Source organism: Vombatus ursinus, unplaced genomic scaffold, assembly GCF_900497805.2.
Source record: "Vombatus ursinus unplaced genomic scaffold, bare-nosed wombat genome assembly UNPS02014818.1, whole genome shotgun sequence".
Classification (NCBI taxonomy): Eukaryota; Metazoa; Chordata; class Mammalia; order Diprotodontia; family Vombatidae; genus Vombatus; species Vombatus ursinus.
In genome coordinates this window covers 60,195,848-60,219,288 of record NW_020954596.1, presented here as the reverse complement: position 1 = coordinate 60,219,288, position 23,441 = coordinate 60,195,848, and the positions used below count along the sequence as shown (strand labels likewise).

Genomic DNA, 23,441 nt, shown 5'->3' with positions numbered 1-23,441 from the left:
CACCTTCTCTGCTCTGGGCCTTATTTCTTCCATTGTAAAATAAAGGATCTGGACTGGAGGATTTCAAAGGTCCCTTTCAGTGCTAACATTCTATGACCTAAGCCGTTACAATGAGAAAACCCCACTGGTGGTGGAGAAGCAGGAGGAACAAGTCACAGCCCCCACCCCTAAAGTCTGAATGAGGGATACCATAGACCAGGGGTAGGGAACCTGCGGCCTCGAGGCCACGTGGTCCTTGGGAACCTACAGAACAAATCCTTTTATTAAGGGGATTTGTTCTGTGAAGTTTGGATTCAGTCAAAGGGCCCCACTTGAGGACCTAGAGGGCCATGCGTGGCCTTGAGGTCACAGGTTCCCCACTCTTGCCTCAGACAAAGGAGAAAAAAGGCATCTACAATTGGTCAGCATATACTCACATGGTTAGTACTGTCCAATAGCTGCTGCTCAATGAGCTGCACAATCATCTTGAAGGTTGGTCTCTGCAAAGGGTCTGCATTCCAGCAGCTCTTCATGATCTCATACCTGCAGAAACAGGACTGGTGAATGAGGCAATCCAACTTCTTCTTCTTCCCCTACCGTGTCTTCAGTTGCGTGTAACACATCCTTCTCTCCCAGCCGCATCCCCTACCCCCAGATCCCTCGAGAGCTCACCACAAATGTCTGGCATGTAACAGTTGCTTAATAAATGATTATTGATGGTCTGATTGATGTACTAATCTAAAAGGTATTTTCCAGACCAGGAAATCAAACAAATTGGATCGTGTCTGCCTAAAGTCAGACACGTTGTAGATTTAAAATGCCTGGGGGACTTGTCTCATCTTCGGATGACATGTTGTTATAAAAAAATGTGCTACAAATGTGACATTAGGCCAGCTGTGATAAAATAGAATAGGGCGCCACGCAGATGGGTCATGGAGCACCGGGCCTGGACTCAGGAAGACCTGAGTTCAAATCCAGCCTCAGACGCTCACTAGCTGTGTGACTGTGGGTAAGTCACTTAAGCTCTGTTTGTCAAAATCTACTGGAGAAGTTGATGGCAAACCACTGCAATATCTTTGCCAAGAAAACCCCACGGACAGCACCGGCATGTTATGGTCCACAGAGGCACGAAAGGTCGGACGCAACTGAACAACTCAACAACCACAAACAATATGAAACTGAGTGCCATTTGTAAGGTGTGTGCTAGCCAAAACCCCCAATCACATTTTCCCTTGTTAAAGAAGAAGGGCAAGGACTCAGGTCTCACTCACATTTCAGGAGGTGCACATTCCGGACTGAGCATTCGGAAACCTTCTTTAATCATCTTGTAGAACTTGGAATCGACAGGCATTCCAGGGTACGGACTACTTCCTAAAGTGCAAACATAGCCCAAGTCAGAATTAATCTGAAACACCGATAACCCCCACAACATAAAGCTGCAGGGAGGCGTCAGGAGTTGATTCAACATGAGGGCCATTTTACCTAGAGAGAACAGCTCCCAAAGAAATATTCCATAGGACCAGACGTCACTTTCAAAGGTGTAAACACAGTTGAAAATACTTTCAGGTGCCATCCATTTCACAGGTAGCCGGGCCTGCGAGGGAAGAAGAACACGTTCAGTACGTTAAGAAACTCCAAAGACTGGCTAAAAATGATTGCTATAGCTGCGAGTGGTGGAAGGAGGGGAGGAGGAAGACGGGCTCAGTCCCAAGTTCCCCGAGACTTCTTCTCTGAGAATGATTATCAAAGAATCTTCCAATTGAAATCTTTCCTTATTGCTCTTATAGTTGTCATCCTGACTTACTTTAATACTTTTGACAAAGAGAAACTCTTCAACCTTCTTTCTTTCACTTCTTTTAAGGCATAATAATGTAGTGGACAGAGACGGCTGGATTAGGGAGTAAGGAAGATCTGAGTTCAAGCCCTCCCTAGCTGAGTAACCCTGGCCAAGTCACTTAACTACTTTCAGACTCAGTTCCTCATGTGTAAAATGGCAACATTAATAATAACAATTACTACAGCAGGGTTATTGAGAGGATTAAACATACAGGATTAAACACATTGCAAATTCTGGAATGCTATAATAAACGAGAACTACTTTTTGACTGTCTGGTAATCAGAGGAAACAAATGTTTAATGGTTCTTAAATTTGACAACCCTTCAGATTGTCTGAACCAGAGCTCCTAAAACATGGCCCAACAGCTGGGCTCAGCAGAGCCCCTCAAAGAGACGCCAGGGGTCAGTAAAATTACCAAAACATGAATGCAAGGGTCATGTATCCTCAATTTATTTCCTGATTTTAATTTAATACTTAACACGTCTAAAAAGATGCAAGATGGCTAATATGGAAATGTTTTGCATGACTGCACATGTATAATCTATATCAAATTGCTTGCCTTTTCAAGGAGGAGGGAAGAGAATTTGGAATTCAAAATTCTAAGAAACGAATGCTAAAAATTGTTTTTACATGTAACTGGGAAAAAAATAAAAAATATACATAAAGAAACAATTCTAGAAAGAGCTGCCTTATAACAAAAGATAACAATAGTGCCTCTCTACCCTTGTTTTCTGTCATATTACTCTCCTTCCAGCATTCAATGGTCCAGTCTAACTAGAGAAAACTCAACCATTTCTATTGACCTCCCCCAAACACACAGCTCTGCAGCCTCTATTTTGCCCAAGCTGTTTCTTATGCTGGAAAAGCCATCCCCAATAATCCCCATTCCTGACTTGAAAGCTCTTCTCAAATGCCAGTTTTTTGCAGGATAACTTCCTCAATCCCCTTGGCTGCAACACTGCCTCCCTCTCCCACTAGACCTGACATTAATATCTTGTTCCATAACTCTCAAATATGATGCTGTACATTACAGCTATCCAGTCGGGTATCATCACCTTACTAGTCTGTGAATCTCTTGAAATACCACTCATATTTCCCTCTAACAAATGTCGCTTACTTATTCCTTAGAGTCTGCACAGTAGGAGCTTAATAAATACTTATTGTTAGGTGGTATAAGGAGGTTCTACAAATGAGGGCAGAGGTCAAAAATTATTTTAGTTACAAAGGGCAGGTTGTGGCTAAGGAGAAAAGCCTCATCTCTGGGGCAAAAATGCTTGGAGGCCCAAATGTATGTTTGGCACCCTCAAGGCAATTTCTTTTTTCCATCCTGGCATTCTATTTTTGCCAATCTTAGCCGAGGGGGTTAACTGACCTCTAAGACAGGTATCTGATAAACCTTGATACAAGGGTGGAGAAAATAACCCTCTAGGTCCTCAAGTGCAGTGCTTAGACTGAATCCAGCCTCCAAGCCACAGGTTTCCCACCCCTGCCTTGAGTTATCCTTGGGTTATTTGCATTTCAGTGGAGAGCTCAAAGGCTAGTAATAGCAAGGCCCATACTTGAGAGCCAGAGCCCTTCCATGTACTACTCCCTCCTTCTCTATGCCGTGGAAAGAATGCAGGATTGGGAGACAGAGGGACTGGTTTCAAACCCTATCTCTGTCGCTTATTAGCTTTGGGAAACTTAACCTTTCCTTGCAGAAATGATGTAAAATTTGTAAAATGAGAGGGTTGAATAAGACACTTTACTAAGGCACCTTCAGGCTCTAAATCTATAATTTTATAATACAATAGGGAGGGGGAGGGGGTTGCCAATCCCTAGCCTAGTGCTAAAGAGGCTAGAGTTGAAATGGGGGAATGCCAATTTCTCAAATGAGTAAAGGGCAGGGGGAGGAAAGGGTTGGAGCCAATTCAAAATGCCCCCAAATTGACATATACTACAAATCAAGGATTGATTTTTTTTGGGAGGGGGAGGTGTGGTGTGTGTCTACATTTGAGAAAGTCATAGGGAAAATGTTAATAATGCAGATTTAACTTTAAAGCACATCATGCTTTTTTTTTTCCAGAGAACTGCTTGTTAAATATTTACCAGTACACTATTAAGAAGGCACAATTTTGCTAATAAGCATTTAATTGCCCACTTTATACCGGGTTCAGTGTATATTAGGGGGGAAAAGATTAAAATGAAACCATCTCTGCCCTGAAAGCGCTTACATTCGACTGAGAGAAACACACACATGCACAGAATAAATACAAAATAAATAAGGTAGTTATAAATAAGGGAGAGGGCATTAGCAGCTGGTGGTAGAAGAAAGACTTCAGGTGCAAGAGATGTTGTTCTTAACTTTTTAGGAAACAGTTAGATGGCACAGTGGAAAAACACAAAGCCAGTCCTGGAATCAGGAAGACCTGAGTTCAAATCCGACCTCAGACACTTTCTAGCTGTGTGACCTTGGGCAAGTCACTTAACCTTTGTCTGCCTCAGTTTCCTCATCTGTAAAAATGGGGGGAATAATAGCACCTATTTTCCAGAATTATTGTGAGGAATGAATTAGATAATAATTTTAAAGCACTTAGCACAATGCCTAGCACATATTAAGTGCTATATAAAAGGTGATAGTAGTAGTAGTAGTAGTAGCAGTAGTAGTAGTAGTAGTAGTAGTAGTAGTAGTAGTAGTAGTAGTAGTAGTAGTAGTAGCACATACTTTTGTTAGTCTAGTGAAAACTATATGGTCCCCACTCTCAAAATGTTTTCAAATGCATAAAATGAAATATGTAGTATCGCAGAGGAAACCCATTATATTGAGAAACTTTTCAAACAACAACTTCACAGACCCCAGGTTAAGAAATCCCTCATGCAGAAGATGGTGCTTGAGCTGAACCTTGAAGAAGTAAGGGATTCTAAGAAGTGGAGAAAAGGAGGGAAAGCATGCCAGGTACGGGAAGATGCCAACAGGGCCCTTTGACCAATGTCTTGGACCACGAGGGGACACAAGTGGGAAAGGGCAGATGATGTTGATGCAGCTGAAGTCTATCACTCCTCCCAAGAAACCCCAGCTAAGACTGTAGGGTCACCTCCACCCCACAATGTAGGCCAGTACAAGGGAGGAGGAGGTTCAGCACTTGAAAGGTTGGGGACACTGACTATGCTGGTTATCAGGAAATACCAGGTGCTTCAAATGACCAAGTGATCTTGGGGAAGTCACTTAACTCGTCTGGACCTCAGAGGTTTGTCATACAAGCAAGCACTTTGAAATATGTTCTCTGCAAACTATCAACATTAATCACGATTTCTTTATTGATTGAAATGGGAGCTCTAAAATCCTGGATCGATCATCTTCTAGATTTTGGGATTACCTTTCACATAATGAACATTTTCAACTCAAAGGAAAAATATCTCCCACTGTGACCTTCAGGTCTACATTTGTTACACTCCAGCAAAATCAAATTCTTTGCTATTTTCAGTCTACAATGAAAATTAAGCCTATTTCTGTTTCCTTCATGAGCCCCATAATTACACAATTAGCATTAGGAATTCTATTATTGGAATGTTAGTTGTAGTAATGCTCACCACACCATGCAAACTCTATTTAGGACATACTTACTTTGACTGCTAAATAGCACGAAAGACCCCAGATGGATTCATTCCCCCCAAAGTTTTTCATTTCCACCTGAGAATCTTAAGGATTTCAATTGGCTCTCACAAAAAGGTCATACACTTACATTTCCTTTGACCACATAATTAGAATCATTCTTGATGTCTCTGGCCAGGCCAAAATCACAGATTTTTGTTATTCGACCATGGGTAAGTAGAATATTTCTGGCTGCCAAGTCTCGATGAATACACTATTAAGACAAGAAAGGAAGAGAAGGGGAAAAATAATATTAAGCATTTTAGTTCCCATATCTTTAATAACAGAAGAGGCAAGAGTTTTTTCTTTTCATATACTGAAGAGCTATATCACACAAAAGCCAAGCACTAATATTTTTCTTACATTGCACTGAAAATAATGCCCTGAGTGATGTGATATTCACATTGAGTAATTACTAGAAATCATTTTTTCTCAAAATGAACAATAAGTGCCTATTTTCCCCCCAGGACTTCTCTCCTTCAATCTTATCAAAGAGGAAGGATACACAGCAAATTACTTTTTTAAAAGTGTAAAAAAAAATCAAAACTAAAAACGAGTTGTGTGTGTATCTCCTCAAATGTTTGTTATGAACTCCTAAAGCAAGAGCTTAGCCAGTGAGGTTAATTTTTAAAAACCTGGTGAATCTTAGGTTCTAAAAGAGATGTCGCTTTCTTTCAACCACCTGGAGTCCTCATTTTGGTCTTAATTGTTTGCAGATGTCACAGATGACAATTTAGAACAGGACTTCCAAACATACTCAACTATAAATTAGTATACTATTAAAATACGTTAGACATTACTGTTTCCACAATGAAATGTGAATTAGGTTTCTGAGAGTCATGGACTTATAGACGCTTTTAATGCAATCTCTGAGCAGAGAAGGAGCTGCCCACTGGGGACCAAACTTCCATATGGGCAACCTGTCTTTCTTTCTTTCTTTATTTCGCTTCCTTCCATCCTTCCTTCATTTCCTTTCCTTCCTTCCTTCCTTCTCTTTCCACATAGTGTATCACACCTGTACCTGTATCCATACCCATACCATACCACCGTTCCTGTACCTATACCTGTATCTAGTACCTGTGGGGGCAGAGAGAACCAGCCTTAAACCCAAATCACTCTGGCTTTCATTGATTGGAAATAGGTCCCAGGCCAAGCTCTACTTGGCCATTGTTTGGGCCCCATTGACTCAGAATAAATGGAATTAACAATTGTTTCTCTTTTGGCCAGAAGGGGTCTTCCCCTTCCAGATCTATTTTTTTTTTCTGAAAGAGGTCATTCTTTGCCTTATTTCTTAACCATAATCACCCGAATGGGCGCTGCTTCAGGCAAACTGAGACCTGTTAAAGACCTTAGCTTGAAAAGGCCAAGGTCCCCCATTGCATCCTGGGCCATCTCCAGTTGTCCCGACCCATATCTGGCCACTGGACCCAGATGGCTCCAAGAGAGAAAATGAAGCTGGTGACTTTGCACAGCTCTCCCTCACTTAAATCCAATTCACTTTGCATGTCATGGCATCACCTTCCTGATGTCACGGTCCTCTTTGAGAAGAAGGACAAACAGTAATGCTAAACCTTTCCATTAGCCATTAGATCTCTGAATTAACTTTGACCTCCAAATAATATCAGTACGGCACACCATTCAAGGATAGGTACGAGTTTTGACAAGCTCAACAATTCAATGGGCAAGCGTGAAAATTCAATTCTACAATTTCCAGGAAAAAGTCTCCTTCAAGTTCAAGATATGAGATACGACTGAGCAAGGCCCCCAGAATGTCAACCATCAAGAAGTCTCCATCCCACTTACAATTCATGTTAAGGCATGAGGGGGCATACAGTGCCTCATATCTCATAACTACACTTACACTCTAGACACACAGCATTGTACAAGGGGAAAAGGTGTCTGACTTGGAATAAGAGTAACTAAATTTAAAGCCTGCCTTTGGTACTTATTGCCTTGTAATTTTGAGCAACCTACTTCATTCATCTCTCTGGGCCTCAGTTTCCTTCATCTGTAAAGGGGGGGGTGGGGGTGGAGAAGAGCTTCTTAAGCTCCTTCCGGCTCTAAAAGTATGACTTGAACATTTTATTCAGCTTCATTTTCACCAGAGATTGGAAACCTAAGAAACATCACCCCTCCTCAGCAATACATTTAATCTAAGGTGACTTTCATGCAATGGCAGAGAGGATTTTAGCCTAAGCCTTGTACCTTGACAAATAATATTTTAATTTCTTTCATGGAGAGAGTCTCTATTCTAACAACTAAGAGAGAAATTTAATCACTTCATCTCCTGTGAAGACTCATGGAAAAGTAATCTGGACAGGGTAGTATGAACTGGAAAGGTAATTACAAAAAAGATAGGAGCTAAGACACGAGAATACAACAAATTCTCTACTGCTCTGGGTTACCACACTTCAAAGTGACACTCTCCATTATACTGTGGCTCGAGATCAGGGCTTCTTTTTTTTTTTTTTTTTTTTTAAGGCAATTGGGGTTAAGTGACTTGCCCAGGGTCACACAGCTAGTAAGTGTCAAGTGTTTGGTCTGAGGCCGGATTTGAACTCAGGTCCTCCTGACTTCAGGGCCGGGGCTCTATCCACTGCGCCACCTAGCTGCCCCGAGATCAGGGCTTCTTAACCTGAGGCCCATAACCTTTTCAAAAATAAAAATTTTTGATAACAGTGTTTTGGTATAATTGGCCTCCTTCATAATCCTATGTATTTTATTTTATTCATTTAAAAGCACTATTTTGAGAAGGGGTCAAAGGCTTTAACAGTCTCTCAAAAGGGTCCATAAAGAGGTCCATAGCTAAAAAGATTTTAGCTCTTTGGTAGCCAAATTCCACTTACATTCTTAGAAGCAAGGAAACTCATGCCCTTTGCAACCTGGTAAGAGAAGCTCAATAGGTCTTCAATGTCCAAAGCTAATTCATCATCTTCCATGATGGCGGCTGTCACATCTCTCTCTATGTACGAGCCTAGTCAATTAGAAGTGGAAGAATTTTTAAGATTGCCTCCAAAAGTTAAACAGCTGAAAGTCAAGACAAGGACAGTAAAGGAGGGCCTTCTGGTGCTTCCACAGGTCTTCGAATGAGACCTCGTGATTTATTTAGCCTTCCTAAGATCTTACTACTAAAATGCTGAATGCCAGAAGGTACAAGACAGGACTAAGGGTCAGAAAAGGGAGCAGATGCCTAAGGTCTGAGGGCCAGCCCAACAATGTGTTTAGGGGAGTGGGTGAGGGGGAAAACCCAATGAGACACACTTCTAAATATTATTTTTAAGCAAGGCAAATAATTTTAATGTCAGAAAAATCCAATGTCTTGTCTATAACCTCTAAAAAGGAAGAGAGTTCACTTTCAATATCCTGGGCTAACAATGGGGAACACAGATGAGCATAACTTCCAAATCCATGGAAATGTGGTCACTCATAGAGAGATATGCATGGACACTTTATTCTACCTTCGCAAGGCTGATCTAACTTGGACCTCCCCACCAGCCCATTCCCATTGCTGGTGAAAATATTTGCCAACTGAGATGATTTGATGTTAAAATCCTCCTCACCAACAAGTTGCTTTGATTATCGTGGTGAAGAAGGTTCTGGATTTGTAGTCAGAGGACCCATTCTTCCCCTTACTACCTACATTGCCTTGGGCAAGTCATTTAGCCTATTTAGATTTTGAGGCTCCTCAGTTATAAAATGAGGGATTTGGGAATAGGTTCTCTCCAAAGATTCTTTCCAGCTTTCATTAGTAAGAAATTGCTACTGCTAGATATTTACCCACCTACTCTTGCAGATCTCCTTTTATCAGCTTTGGTTGGGACAACATAAGAAACACCTGGTTTCATGTCCATATATTCATTAGCACCATCGCTGTGTGCAGAAAAGCAGAGTTAACATCTCTTGACTGAACACTTTTCGATAGATGTGTGGTTCATAGGGTACGTGACTGATTGAGCTTCCCTTTTCAGTAAGAAGGTGGTTTCAGTATTTGGGTTCAACAATACAGAGCTAAACTTAGAAGCCTTTCTTTTCTAGACTGTATGTATTTAAAAGAACTACTTAGAAACATCATAAAGTCTGTGAAACTCTGTTACCAAGGAAGAAAAAAAAGAAAAAAGAAAATAGGAGCTTATGAACCAAGACATGAGGAAGTACAGAGATTGTTAACATATAGATATTGATGGAAGAGCCTAAAAACTGAGTTTGGTTTAGATAAACACCAATAATTTGGATGATTTTCTGAACCATCTGGACCTCTTGAATCTGCAACATTTGGCTGGAGACTCTTCAAGATTTCTAGTACTTCCTGCTTCTGATTTGCATGGAAACACCATGACAACAGTGTTCTGCACAGTATTCTGGTGCTTCCAGTCCCATATGGGATCCCAAAGCACAAAGTACATTAGAAAGGAGCAAAAAAAAAAAAAAAATTAGGCTAACATATTAGATTTCCTCTCCCAGTCCCCCCCATTTAAAAAAAAATGACAGTTTCAGAAATCAGCAAATGTTCACCATTTCACAGAAATAACATGTACTCTGGAAACAAGGTCAAAGGGTAACTTCGTACTCTACTTTTATTGCATCTCTGCGGCACCTCGTTATATTTTGTTAAAGGAAATTTCACTTGGAATGAAATACTGGATGTCAAAAACTTTAGTGTGGGCAATTTCACAGGTGTATTTATTTCTTAAAAGCCTTAAAAGCAAATAAAATGTCAACAGACATCCTAAGAGTGTTCACGGTATGCAGAAGGCACTAGTAACACACACAAGGTGAACACTTTGGGTCCGTGAGCACCAGAGAATGTAAGCTCATTGGGGGCAAGAGCTTTTTCCTGTTTGTATCTTTATCACCAGAGCCCAACAGAGTACCTGGAAAATAGTCATTGTTGTACTAAATGCTTATTGGGCTGAGCTGGATGCAGAAGTTATAGAAGAATTATGTACATACATAAGGAACATATGTACAAATATGTCATGGACACTATGAAAGATGACATAATTACAGACTACTGCTTATGTACAACTAGAATTACTGGAGTAACTCAAACGAGGCTGATTAAGTCAGGAAAAGCTCCATGTGTGCGTTAAGTGGTAAGGATTAAGAGTTGCATATGGAAGAGAAAAAAGATATGGCATGGCAAGAAGAAAGTTTATCATGGCAATAAGGAACATGGACTCCCTCAGGAGGAATGGAAGCTCTTTACTATAAATGCATGAAGGAATCAATAGGACAAAAATTAGTTAGGACTATATGGCATTAATGATAATAACTGACATTTATAGGACTTTAAAAGCTGTCTCATCTAACGGTCTAGGTATTATGGAAGTAGGATAGTCATTCTCAAGGTAAATTAGGTATGAAAGAAAAATAAGTGTGTTTATATGGTATCTAAGCAAGAAAGGCAAAGTACATAAAAAAATAATAACTTTCAGGATTGCAGGGAGGGAAGAGTCAAACAGTAAAGAAAGATGCTTTCAGGATGGAAACCAGGTCTTTTTGCTTTTCTGACATAAGATTTTAAGGAATTTATTGTGACAACTGACGAGTCTAAGTAAGGATAATAGTAAGCTTCTGCCTATACCAAATTAGTGATAAAGTAACTCATGGTAGCAGAGACAATATTATGGAAAAGAACTAGTTTAAGAAGAAAGAGGCATAAAATTCATTCAAACAAGTCTAAAGCTTAGGAAAACAGAGAGAATGCAAGAGAAGAAAATGAAAACAATTTTAAATAGGTGTATACATTTATCTGGGCATCAAGTGATTTGGTTTATTATTCAGACCCACTTAAATCCCATTTAAATGATTTATTAGCTTGGGTTCTGCACCTTAAGTCTACCTCAGCTCATTAAAAAAAAAAAAATTAGCCTTGATTGCCAGCTTTCATGACCCTGTATGTGTCCTATGTACTACTTATGTAAATCAGCCTTACCATGAAGATTCCTTTGACTGAAGAAGGTTCTTATAAAGTGCTGCTTCTGCATGATCTTCATGCTTCGAGCAAATAAATGAATCCCGTTTTCTTCTCAAAAAATTCAAAAGATCACCATAGCAACAATATTCTGTAATGACCAATGTGGGTCCTACAGGCAGAGAGAAAGTTAGAAGGGGCTGAGTTTGTAGAGCCTTACCATCAAATACCCAGCTAAGTCAGATATAGTTGCAGAGGGCTCAAGCCTACTAATACCAAACAGTTTGATTTTTAATGCCTCTCGTCCAAACAAAATAACATCCATTAGCAGTTCTCATTGAATCGCATCATCATAAAGGGTAAAGAATGAAACAGGTGGGTTTTCTTTTGCCTTGGCTTTCCAATGGGATAAGTCAGTATCTGGAGCCCAGTGCATCTGGTTGGTTTTGCTCATATCCGGACGGAAGTTATTTCTTTCAAATGTTATAGCATTATCAGGCTTCCAATATTAATCCCTTTGATTCACTTCTGTTTACCACAGAGTGTGACACTCTGTCTGTAATGTAATGGAAATGATGAAGGGCACATCCTCTGTAAAGCCGATCACGTGGAGCAGCCTGAACAGGCTGAAGGGGGGTGAAATTTTAGGAATCTCAATGGAAATCTGGAAATGGGGGGATGGGGCTGAACTGTTACCTGGGCGATGAGTATGCCTGGCTAATAAAGAGATTTCAATTTTATGACTATGTCACACAGCTCGAAATCAACTAGCTATGATTAAAATTAACTTACTAACTACTTCTCAACAATTCATAACTGAAAGAACCACTTTTCAATGAATCTGTCCATACCTCACTCACCTGAAACATGATTTGTTCTTATAGCCCAGGTGGTATATATTTTCTAAGCCATGTAGGCTGAGCTCTGTTTGTGCCTAGACCCTTTCCAACTCTGGAATTCAATGAGTCTGTCAGAATAAGTAGACTATATCCAAAGCTACCTCCAAACCCATCAGTCTAAGATTCTTTTTTTTAAAAAAATGATTATTTTGTAATTCTCCAAAGCAAAACTCTAACGAGATAAAAAGAACAGTGTAATGTCTCACAAGGAACTTTCATCAAATGCTCTGGTCACAACGTTCTCCTCCCTTTGCTAATTAAGCAGCAAGTAAAGGGTTTCTAAATGTTACCTCCAATAGTGCACGCTCCAAGAAGATTCACTATATTCATGTGGTTACCGAGGTAACTCAGGACCTTCAGTTCAGACATTAGAGCTTCTCGTTCAGTTAAATGGGCACTTGCTGGAATTAGAAACATCTTATTTAGCAAGTTGCGGGTATAGTGGACGATGTTGCTGCTACTCATCCAATCCCCAGGACACTTACGTTTCAGCATCTTCACAGCAACGGTCATTGCAGCATCCGATTTAAACAAGCCATAGGCAGTAGCCTCGACCACTTTCCCAAAAGCTCCTGCACCAAGTGTTTTCCCTGTAACAAACACAACAGAGGAGGGGCTTTTACTCTCAGATGCATGTCTTTAAAGATGTGTCTTTAAAATGATTAAGGCAAAGAAAGAAAGAAGTGAGGAAGGAAGGAAGGAAGGTAGGGAAAGAAAAGATATAAAGAAAGATGCAACTTTGGTTATAATTTTCCCCCCTTAACATGTTATTTCAAATCAGACTCCTCTCATGGTCTTAAAATTCTAATTGAGAAAACAGAGCCATGATTTCAGGTAGAATGAAACAAAGGAAGTTGTTAGAATGATTTCCCCAAATTCACTTTTAACAGTCCACAGAAAGGTTATATGGAAAGCCCCGGTTTCTCACTGACCAAAACTCAGCCTGTTTCTGGGAAACTCCCATTTGTGATCATAAGGAAGTTGTGTTGGGTCTATGTAAACATAGTTGTTTCCATTTATCTCTTCCACGACTTTCCACTGAACTTCGTACATGGGTTTCTGTTGGGGAAGAAAGAGGAGGAAAGCATTACCCAAAGAGAGAAGCATCACCCTTCAATGCTAGGATTTCAGCCATTATCCTCTAAATGAGAAACAGTTGAAAGTTACCTGGAAATACTTGTAGGTTAGAATTATTACGATGACGCACATCAGTCCCGCCGCTACCACAAAGCCAATCAGTAAAGGTGTGAATAGTGTGTGCGAGGTGATTTGTTCTAAAAGGAAGAGAGAGCACAGTGGAATTGTAGCCCAGAAGCAATCATCAAATCTCCTCTTCCCCCATGGATTACTGCAAGTGACAACAGGATCTAAAGCTTGGTCTGGCAGGCCCTGCTTCAATCAATTCAACAAACATTTATTACTGTGAGCAAGGCACTAAGCTTGGTGCTGGGAGACAAAGGCAGACAGAACACAGAATCTCGTCTCAAGGCACTCATCATCTGACTGGAGAAGGCAATCACTAGGGGCTAAGAAACATGGGAGACCATGGCTGACTACAAAGGAAAGGGATAGCCAAAGGACTGTGAGAAATAGTAGCTGAGAGCCCTTTTAGATGAAGCATGGAGGGGTATCAGGGGAGAAGAGAGTGGCAATGGAGTTGGGCCTTGAAAGAAAAGGAAGATTTTAACAAGATGGGAGATGGAGGAGAAGAGGTGAAGCCATCGGTTCCAGGTGTGGGAGACAGCTAGAGTAAAGGCTGAGAGGACGAAGGGCAGGACGAAGACGGCAGCTGGGGAATACTCCAATACAGCAGCAACCTAGAATATATGAAAGTAAGGTTGGTAAAGTGTATTGGAGTCAGATGTGAAGGGTCTTCAGTGCCACATTTTGGGATGGGGAGTGAATGCTTTATCCAATAAATAATGGGGAGCTACTAAAGTTTTCTAAGTAGAGAAAAGAGTGAAGCGATCAGAGCTCTGCATTAGTAACATTATCTTGTAAAAGATATACTGAAGTGCGGATAGACTAGAAGCAGGAGGACCAGTTAGGAGGCTACTATAAGAGTTTAGGCAAGAAAAGCAAAGCTTGTGACACTCAGGATAGTTTTTTTTTTAACATGTGTTTTTAAAACTGGGTTACAAATTTTCTCCTTTCCTCCCTCCCCACCCACCCTCGTTGAAAAGGCAAGCATCTCAATAAAGATTATAGATGTGTAGTCATGCAAACACTTTCATAGTAATCATGTTGTGAAAAACTAAGTATATTTCCCTTCATGCTATCCTACCCCCCCCCCATTTATTCTATTCTCTCTTTTGACCCTTTCCCTCCTCGGAAGTGTTTGCTTTTGATTATCCCCTCTCCCAATCTGCCCTCCCCTCTATCAACCCCCTGCTCTCTTGTCCCCTTCCCCCTTTATTTTCCTGTAGGGTAAGATAGATTTCCATACCCCATTGTGTATGGTATTCCCTCCTTAAGCCAAATCCGATGAGAATAAGATTCACTCATTCCCTCTCACCTTCCCCCATTTCCCCTCCACTGTAAAAGCCTTTTCTTGTCTGTTTCATGTGAGATATTTTACCTCATTCTAATTCTCCCTTTCTCCTTCTCCCAGTATAATCCTCTCTCACTCCTTAATTTTATTTTCCAGATATCACCCCTTCATCTTCAACTCACCTTGTGCCTTCTATCTATCTATCTATACATACATATAATTTTTTTGCCTCCCACTACCCTAATACTGACAAGGGACTCATGAGTTACAAATATCATCTTTCCCTGCAGGAATGTAAACTGTTCAACCTTAATAAGCCTCTTATGATTTCTCTTTCCTGTTTACCTCTTGCATGTTTCACTTGAGTCTTGTATTTGAAGGTCCAATTTTCTATTCAGCTCTGGTCTTTTCCACAGGAATGCTTAAAAGTCCCCTATTTCATTGAATCATTTTTTGCCCTGAAGGATTATACTCAGTTTTGCTAGGTAGATGATTCTAGGTTGTAATCCTAACTCCTGTGCCCTCCGGAATATCATACTCCATGCCCTCTGGACCTTTAATGTAGAAGCTGCTAAATCTTGTGTTATCCTGATTGTGTTTCCACAATACTTGAATTGTTTCCTTCTGGCTGTTTGCAATATCTTCTCCTTGATCTGGTAATTCTGGAATTTGGCTACAACATTCCTAAGTCTTTTCCGTTGGGGATCTCTTTCAGGAGGTGATCGGTAGATTCTTTGAATTTCTATTTTGCCCTCTCGTTCTAAAATATCAGGGCAGTTTTCCTTGATAATTTCTTGAAAGATGATGTCTAGGCTCTTTTTTGATCATGGTTTTCAGATAATCTAATAATTTTTAAGTTCTCTCTTCTGGATCTATTTTCCAGGTCAGTTGTTTTTCCAATGAGATATTTCACATTCTCTTCTATTTTTTTCATTCCTTTGGATTAGTATTACAGTGCCTTGATTTCTCAAATTGTCACTAGCTTCCAATTTCTCCATTCTAATTTTTAAGGAAGTATTTTCTTCAGTAAGCTTTTGGACTTCCTTTTCCATTTGGCCAGTTTTGCTTTTTAGGGCACTCTTCTCCTCATTGGCTTTTTTGGACCTCTTTTGCCATTTGGGTTAGGCTAATTTTTCAGGTGTTATTTTTTCCATTATTTTTTTGAGTCTCCTTTAGCATCACTCTCAGTTTTTCCTCTACTTCCCTTACTTGCTTCTCAAAATCCCTTTTGAGCTCTTCCAAGGCCTGGGACTGATTCATATTTTTCTTGGAGGCTTTGGATGTAGGAGCTTTGGCTTCGTTGTCTTCTTCTGGTTGTATGTTTTGATCTTCTTTGTCATCAAAGTAAGATAATATAGTCTGACTCTTTTTGCGCTGCTTGCTCATGATCCCAGCCAATTACTTGAGTTATAAACTCTTTGTTAAGGTAGGAGTCTGTTTCCAGTGCGGAGAATGTACTGTCCCAAGCTTCAGGGGTTTTGTGCAGCTGTTTTCAGAGACACTTCTAGGGACCTGTAAATTTTCAGTTCTTCCAGGGTGCTGTGATCAAAGGCAAGGTGTTGACTCCTTTCCTGGCCTGTGCTCTGGTCTATGAGCACTCTTTTCTGTCTTGGAACTGTGAGGAGGGTTTCCTCTCCACGGCCACTACAAGCTCCACCACACCAGCACTCCTCCTTGCCCCAGGACCGCCATCCAGAACTGTGACCCAGATCCAAGCACGGGCAAAGCAAGAGAATCCTGCACCAGCAGAGAAATCCCTGCAATCCCCCTCTGATCAGTCACTTGATTCCCCCTCAGTCTGTGAGCCAGAAGCTCAGGAGGCAACTGCCACCCCGGGGAATGGGGCTGGGACCCCACTCTCCTCTCTCACCACCGTAGAAACAGACTTTTCCCACTGACCATCTAAGTTGTCTTTGGAGTTTGAGGATTGAGAAGTCTGGAAACCGCCAGAGCTGCCTGCAATTCAGTCCTCTGAGGCCTGCTCCAGGGTCGCTGTGGTCTGTGTGCCCACGCCGAACTGTGCTCCTCTTCCTGACTGGTGCTATACACCTTTCTAATCAACCATCCAGGCTGTCTTTGGCTGGAAATTTGTTTCACTCTGTCTTTTTGTGGGTTCTGCTGCTTTAGAATTTGTTTAGAGCCATTTTTTATAGGTATTTGGAGGAGTTTGGGGGAGAGCTCAAGTAAGTCACTGCTTTTACTCCGCCATCTTGGCTCTGCCACCACCCCCACCACTGACCTTCTAAGTTGTCTTTTCAGGATAGTTTTAAATGTAGAACAGAGCAGTTGAAAGCAAAAGCTATTTCAAAGGCAAAATTGAAAGAATTGGCCCCTCACTTGCATAAAAAAGGGAGAGGACAACATCCAAGGTAAGGGACTTGGGTAACTGGAAGGACAGTGGATCTAGTAATCCAGTTAGAGATGTTAAGGAAAAGGGCAGGTTTTTCTGGGAAGATGAGTTTGCCTTTAGGTTATGTGGGGTGCTGGCATGGCATCCAAATACAGAAGAGACAGTTGGAGACAATGAACTCAAGCTCAGAGCAGAGGTTGGGGATAGAGATAGAGATTTGAAGTCACTATCAGAGAGGTGAAAACTGGAGGCATGGGAGTAGATGAGTCCACCAGAATGTACAGGAAGCAGAGAAGAGGGTGATAAGCCAGAAAGAAAATGAAGAGAAGGAACAGCTGGAGAGGAACAGGGAAACCATGAGTGCAGTATGATAGATATAGAAGTCATGGGAAAAGAAGCTGTATTAAGATATGGCGGGTGAACCAAATACTGCTGAAAGGACAAGAAGGATGAGGACAGGAAAAAAAAGATCATTGGGTTTCACAATAAAGAAGTTACTAATGGCCTTTGGAGAAATTTGTCAGATTGGATGGGAGCTGAACTGTAAGTGTTGAGACAGAGGCAAGAAATGTTGTCTACTCCCTCTAGTTTGGCAATAGAGAGACACAGAAGACAACAGCTGGATGGGTATCTGGGTTGAGGTAAAGGTGGTTCCCTTCCCCCACCAACCCCAGCATGTTTGCTGATTGAGGAGACTGAGTTAGTAAAGACACACAGCACAGGATAAAAGATGGGATTGAACAAGGACAGTGAGCAAACATTTATTATACACTGAATAGGTAGGTGCCAGCATTATTCAGAGGCAAAAAACATGGTCTCTTCCTTCAAGGAGCTCACATTCTATAGAGGGAGGCAACATACAGAAAATGGTACATACTTGAGACAGAGAGAGAAAGAGAGACAGACAGACAGACAGAGACACAGAGAGAGAGGCAGAGACAGAGATGTGTGCGTGTGTTAATAGAAGGTAGCATCAGAAAGATTAGTGGGCATGAAAGAGAATGAAATCAAGGAGGATGGGTAGAGGAGTTAGCGTTGGCAAAAAGAAATACATGTTCCTGTTGGACTACAAGAAAGCATTAGATGGGCAAAGGTATTGAGAGAGATTCATGACAGATGACATTCAATTCTCCAAGTTAAGACGTCTTCAGGAGACTGGGACAGAGGGAGACTAAGAGAAGGTTTTCCTCCATACATAACTCTTACCAATGAGAAAGCCCTGATGGAAAAGAATCATTCCTGGTTGCATTGAGTGGGGGGCAAGCTGGGGGATGGCAAAGAAGAGAGGCGGAATTCATTCAAGGGCATCCAGAGGAATGGCCATTGGACCAGAAGGACTTGAAATAATGAAATAGAGCAGGATAGGGGAGTCAGTGGTTGGGGTTAAACTATGTAGAACAGAGAACAAATGCAAAGGCTGAGAGGAATAGGGTGAGAGTTTTTAATCTTTTGGGGGTTCCTAAAAATAATAATTTTAAATGCAGAAAATAAAATGCATAGAATTACAAAGGAAATTATTATATCAAAATAGTTCTCCCCCCAAAAATTGTTTTTTAATTCATGGACACCAGGTTAAGAATTCCTGCCCTAGAGAGTCATGACAATTAATGGGTATCTTTCTCATTTAGTAATTTGGTTGCTAATGCCCCTTACAAAGCATATGCCAGTGCAGAGGAAGCAATGATAACACTGAGATCAGATTCTGTCTAGCCCAAATTATCTCAGTCATGGCAGAGTGGAGTTTGCCTCCATCCAGTTCCTGTCCAAGAAGAGTCTTAAAAGAGCAGAACACATCTTAGGAGACAAAGTCACGCGGGAGGTAAGTGTGAAGCAAAGACTAGAGACTCAGAGGCTTGAGGAGAGAGAAGAGTTTCAGAGCAGCCGATACTGAAAACAGAAAGGTCAACAAGAGAAGAATAAAAAGATGTCAAGGCAATGTGGAGGGGCCTTGTGAGCTAGCATAAATTTGTGGTGGATCAAATCCGTGTGATTTCCTCCAGCCACAACCAGCTACTCATTCCAATCATCTTCTTATTGTTGGTATTTATTCAAGGTTCCCTTTCTAGACTTCAAAAAGCCCTTTAAACAAGACTACTTTGTGAGAAAAGCTGTGTTATCCTAATACTCTGCGGGAGGAGGGGGGGGTACCCTTGATTACTTTTTCTACACTACTTTTTTGAGAGTTCTTTCTACTTGCATGAAGTTTTTGGGTGCTAAGGCTTCATCAAGAAATGTACGTTTCATAGCTGTCTTTCTTAAATCCTTTTCAAGGTCATGGTCAAGAATCAGCAATGCATAACAAGGTAAGAATCTTCCCCCTCATTACTCAAAGACTGAGAACTTTTTTTTTTAAGGGGGGATGGTGACGGCAGCACACTAGTCTTTGCCAACTCAGGAAACAAGGAACTGGGATGGAAAACATTTTCAGGTCTCCTTTTTAAGTGAGAATTTTTCTAAGAAACACTGAACGAACCACATTTTAGATTTTTTAAAAGTGGTTAACATGACAGCATTAAAAAAAGGAACTGTTCTGATACAATCTAATGCTTAAAATAAACAGAACTATCACCTACATCTCATTCTCCTGTACTTGGAACATCACCTCTCCCTCAACCATCTCTATTTTGTTGAAAGTTTGCCCCTCCTTCAAGGGCTCATGCTAAAATACTGCCTGATCTGTAATCCTTTGCAATCACCTCCTACCCCAGGTCAGTAATGATCTTTTCTCCTGCCTTCCTCTTGGTGCATAATATGGTGCTTGATTTGCAAATCTGATGGGCAACTCATGATGTATGACTTTTTTAACCATACATATTTTGTTATGTCATATCCACCTATTAAACTGTGAGTTCCATGAGGTCAGGAGCTTTGTCTTTTTTAATCTTTGTATCTCTCCCAGCACCTAGGAGGGCTCTGCACACATTAGATGCTCATTAAATGTTTGTTGTAATTGAAAAACAGCAGACCAGTATTAAGGAGTTATTCATGTTTTCATAACCAGTATAATATGGGATATCCAATAATTTGGTGACCACTTTTATTTCTCTACTTATTCCTCCACTAAAAATCTTGCTAAGTAGGGGAACAAAAATACAGTTTTACTCAGATGTGCAAGAGTAAAAATGGGCAAAGTCAACATCAATTTTCAAATTCCCAATGGTAACGTTTCATGAATTCATAAAATGAGCTAAACTTAAGAAATGACTTTTAATATCATTCAGATCATATGTAGTATGACAATATGATAAAAAATAACAAATGATGAAATGTGCTTAAATCATGATGGACATGGTGGAAGAGACTAAATATCCCCTTAAATTGCATTAAAAAGAAATATACCTTTAATGTTACCTTTAATAGCAAAGTTAAAAAAGGCTGAACTCTTGCCAACATCATTGGAAGCCTTACACTCAACAGTGCCATTGTTTTTAAAAGCACTGGAATCAATGGTACTTTCAACCACTATTTTTCCAAAGGGTGACAGCATGGATGAATTTATCTTCACATCCATTGGCAGAACAGATGTTGAACACCTAGAAGCAATTAACAATGATTTTTACTGCATAAAAAAAAAATCCAGCATACATCCCTCCTTAAAGAATATCTCTAATTTACATTAGAAAATTTAATATCTTAACACAAGCTTTCTTCCCTATTCCTTCCCCCCAACAGCAACTAATTCTGAAATAAGCATTTATTCCATGAAGGATATTGCATAATTATGATCTGTTAATGGGGCACCTACTAGGAACACTCTCAATTTTTAATTTTAAGTATTTAATACTCAAGGCTGGAAGGTACTTCTCTCATGCACTTAGCCACCTTGTAGTCTGGTCTACCTTCCAATAATGCCTTGGAAGGGCACCATTGAAAAGAACAGCATGCCTCCCCTCATATTGGTGACCAAGGGAGGGTTATCGTAGGGTTTCCTTAGTACAATAGTGCTGGGATAACCAGTAGCTACCTTAGCAAAGTACTCTTGAAGGGTCTTAAAACTCTTCCAAACCATGCATTACTGTCCAAGGTGAGTGAAGGGGAGAGGAATGAGAAAGCTCTTTCAGTATCTAGATTAAAAGATGTTTCACATCTGCCACACTAAATCTCCAAGACTTTATCTTTCTGGGGTTCAGTTTCCTCCACTGTAAATATGCATCTCCCCCTGCCCCCCGACTTCCAACTCTGAAATTTTGATTCTTGAACCACAAAATTATAGTTTTTATTGACTTTAATCATGTTCAATTGTGCTCTGAACCTAACTATAAAACAGTAGTTGTTGGATACAGCAGCACCAATTTATTTGTTAGCCTTCAGATAATATAAAACATCAATTTAAGGGACAAGTGGTATTGTTGTTGTTCAGTCATTTTCAGTACATATGATTTTTCTGACTCTCTATGACCCCATAGTTAGTTTTCTTGGCAAAGATACTGGAATGGTTTGCCATTTCCTTCTCCAGCTCATTTTACAGATAAGGAAACTGAGACAAACATGGTTAAGTGACTTGCCCAGGGTCACACAGTTAGTAAGTGTCTGAGATTAGATTTGAACTCAGGAAGATGAGTCTCCCTGGTTTCCTAGCCCATTGCCCTATCCAATATACCACCTAGCTGCCCTAAGTGATAAATGTGGAATGAGGCAAATAAGGACCCCTCCCCAATATGAACAACAACAAAAATACCATTTTTGCTCTGCTAATGCTCTGTGTAGCCAATCAAAGAGAGGACAATCTTTTTAATACCCAGCTTACAAATACTGTATGGATACTTGTAATTGCATGATCATTACTTTTTGGCAACTTGGTAATTAATTTCTGAGGTAATTTTTTCATGATCACTCCAGCCGTATTTCCCACACACATTACCCCCTGTGTATAAAATGGAAATCTAATTACTGTGCCCTGGAAAATTGCTTTATCTACCTGCAGGCTAGAAATTGCATGATAAATCCAAAAAGATAACCACCAAAATAGAGAAGTCATTCAGTAATCATTTTTCTGGAAACAGAATTGCAAAATTAGTATCTACCAAGGAAAACACAGCAATTATCCACCCCCTCCACTCCAATCAAGAAGCTATGCCAATAAAAAGGAAAATCAAAGATTGTGTGTGTGTGTAAATGTACTCAGAATTCAACTGAACAGAAGCCGTTCCTTTTGAATTTAAAGTAGTGCCAGAAATAAATCATCTCACCTCTGCTCAGTTCCTGGACAAAAATACCAATCTATTATAGGTTCGGGGAACCCTGCTGCCACGCACTGGAGCAGACCATTCATGAGTCTGTCAGATGTAAGAATCTCTGGTTTTGCTGCAAGAGAAAAAAAATAGTCACAATTCAGACTGCTCTAAATGTTCACTTGCTCAAAATCCCCTTCCTTCCTTATCAGGTTTTCAGAGCTACAAAGGATTGTGGCAAGAGAGACAACTCGGTAAACAACAGAACACGAACAGAAGACTTGAGCTACGGCATAGAATAGCCATGTGACTTGTAGGTAAAACACTACACACATCTCTCTGGGGCTCAATTTCATCACCTATAAAATGGGGCTAGTAACTAACTAAAGAGAGTTATTACTTATTATTATTAGACATTATTGCTCCAAAATACAAAAGTGGAACCAATGGGTTGAAGTTCCAGGTAGATACATTGCAGTTGAATAAAAGTAGCACATTCTAAAAAGTTAGAGCTATTCAATGGTTGAACAAGTCACCTAACTAAGGAGGTAGTGAGGTCCCCATCATTGGAAATGTTCAAATAGAGGCTGGATGAACATACGGCATACATGCTGTAGAGCGAATTCCTACTTTGGTTGAGAAACTAGATTAAATAACCATGAAGACCCCTCAAATCATGGATCCAGAATGAACAGAGACCACAGAGGCTACCTCCTGGAGCCCCCTCATTTTCCAGATGAGCAAAGCAAGGCCCAAGAAGTTAAGGGACCAGCGCATGTCCCTTCTAAATCTCTCTTTTTTGAATAAAAAGGGGTACGTCGTCAGGGCAGGATTCCTAAATTCCCACAGGAAGACAAAAGGCTGAAGAGGAGGGGCAGGTGAGAAGAGCCTTCTATCCCTTGGCACATATTTCTCTACAAACACAAGATGGTCTCTAAGGTCTCTTTCTAGAGCCTACTCTGTTTAATATAAAAATATTCAAATAAGCACTGTAGTGGAGAAGAAGATATGGTAGAGAGGGAATTTCCCACTTCATATTTTATTCCACATATAGACACTCTTAACCAAGAGATGGGTAGATCAATGGTTCAAGGAAAAAGTTGGTTTATTCTAAGAGGACAACCTTGAAATGGCACATTTTAACAATGACAATGAACCCCAGAAAAATG

At 40.5% G+C, this 23,441-nt stretch overlaps 1 protein-coding gene across 3 annotated transcripts in view; it reads right to left on the bottom strand.

Moving 5' to 3' along the window:
- KIT (KIT proto-oncogene, receptor tyrosine kinase) overlaps window positions 1–23,441 on the bottom strand; it is a 101,683-nt gene that overhangs the window by 3,644 nt on the left and 74,598 nt on the right. For 2 of the 3 annotated variants that reach the window (XM_027836603.1, XM_027836602.1), the window contains 13 exons: window positions 22,291–22,405; window positions 20,441–20,634; window positions 13,428–13,534; window positions 13,193–13,319; window positions 12,746–12,850; window positions 12,551–12,661; window positions 11,383–11,533; window positions 9,229–9,317; window positions 8,294–8,421; window positions 5,539–5,661; window positions 1,462–1,573; window positions 1,251–1,350; window positions 417–522 (listed from right to left, as the gene is read on the bottom strand). In XM_027836603.1, the coding sequence (XP_027692404.1) occupies window positions 417–522; window positions 1,251–1,350; window positions 1,462–1,573; window positions 5,539–5,661; window positions 8,294–8,421; window positions 9,229–9,317; window positions 11,383–11,533; window positions 12,551–12,661; window positions 12,746–12,850; window positions 13,193–13,319; window positions 13,428–13,534; window positions 20,441–20,634; window positions 22,291–22,405 (1,568 nt within the window). The remainder of the gene's footprint in view (window positions 1–416; window positions 523–1,250; window positions 1,351–1,461; window positions 1,574–5,538; window positions 5,662–8,293; window positions 8,422–9,228; window positions 9,318–11,382; window positions 11,534–12,550; window positions 12,662–12,745; window positions 12,851–13,192; window positions 13,320–13,427; window positions 13,535–20,440; window positions 20,635–22,290; window positions 22,406–23,441) is intronic. The other variant, XM_027836604.1, reaches the window with a different exon arrangement.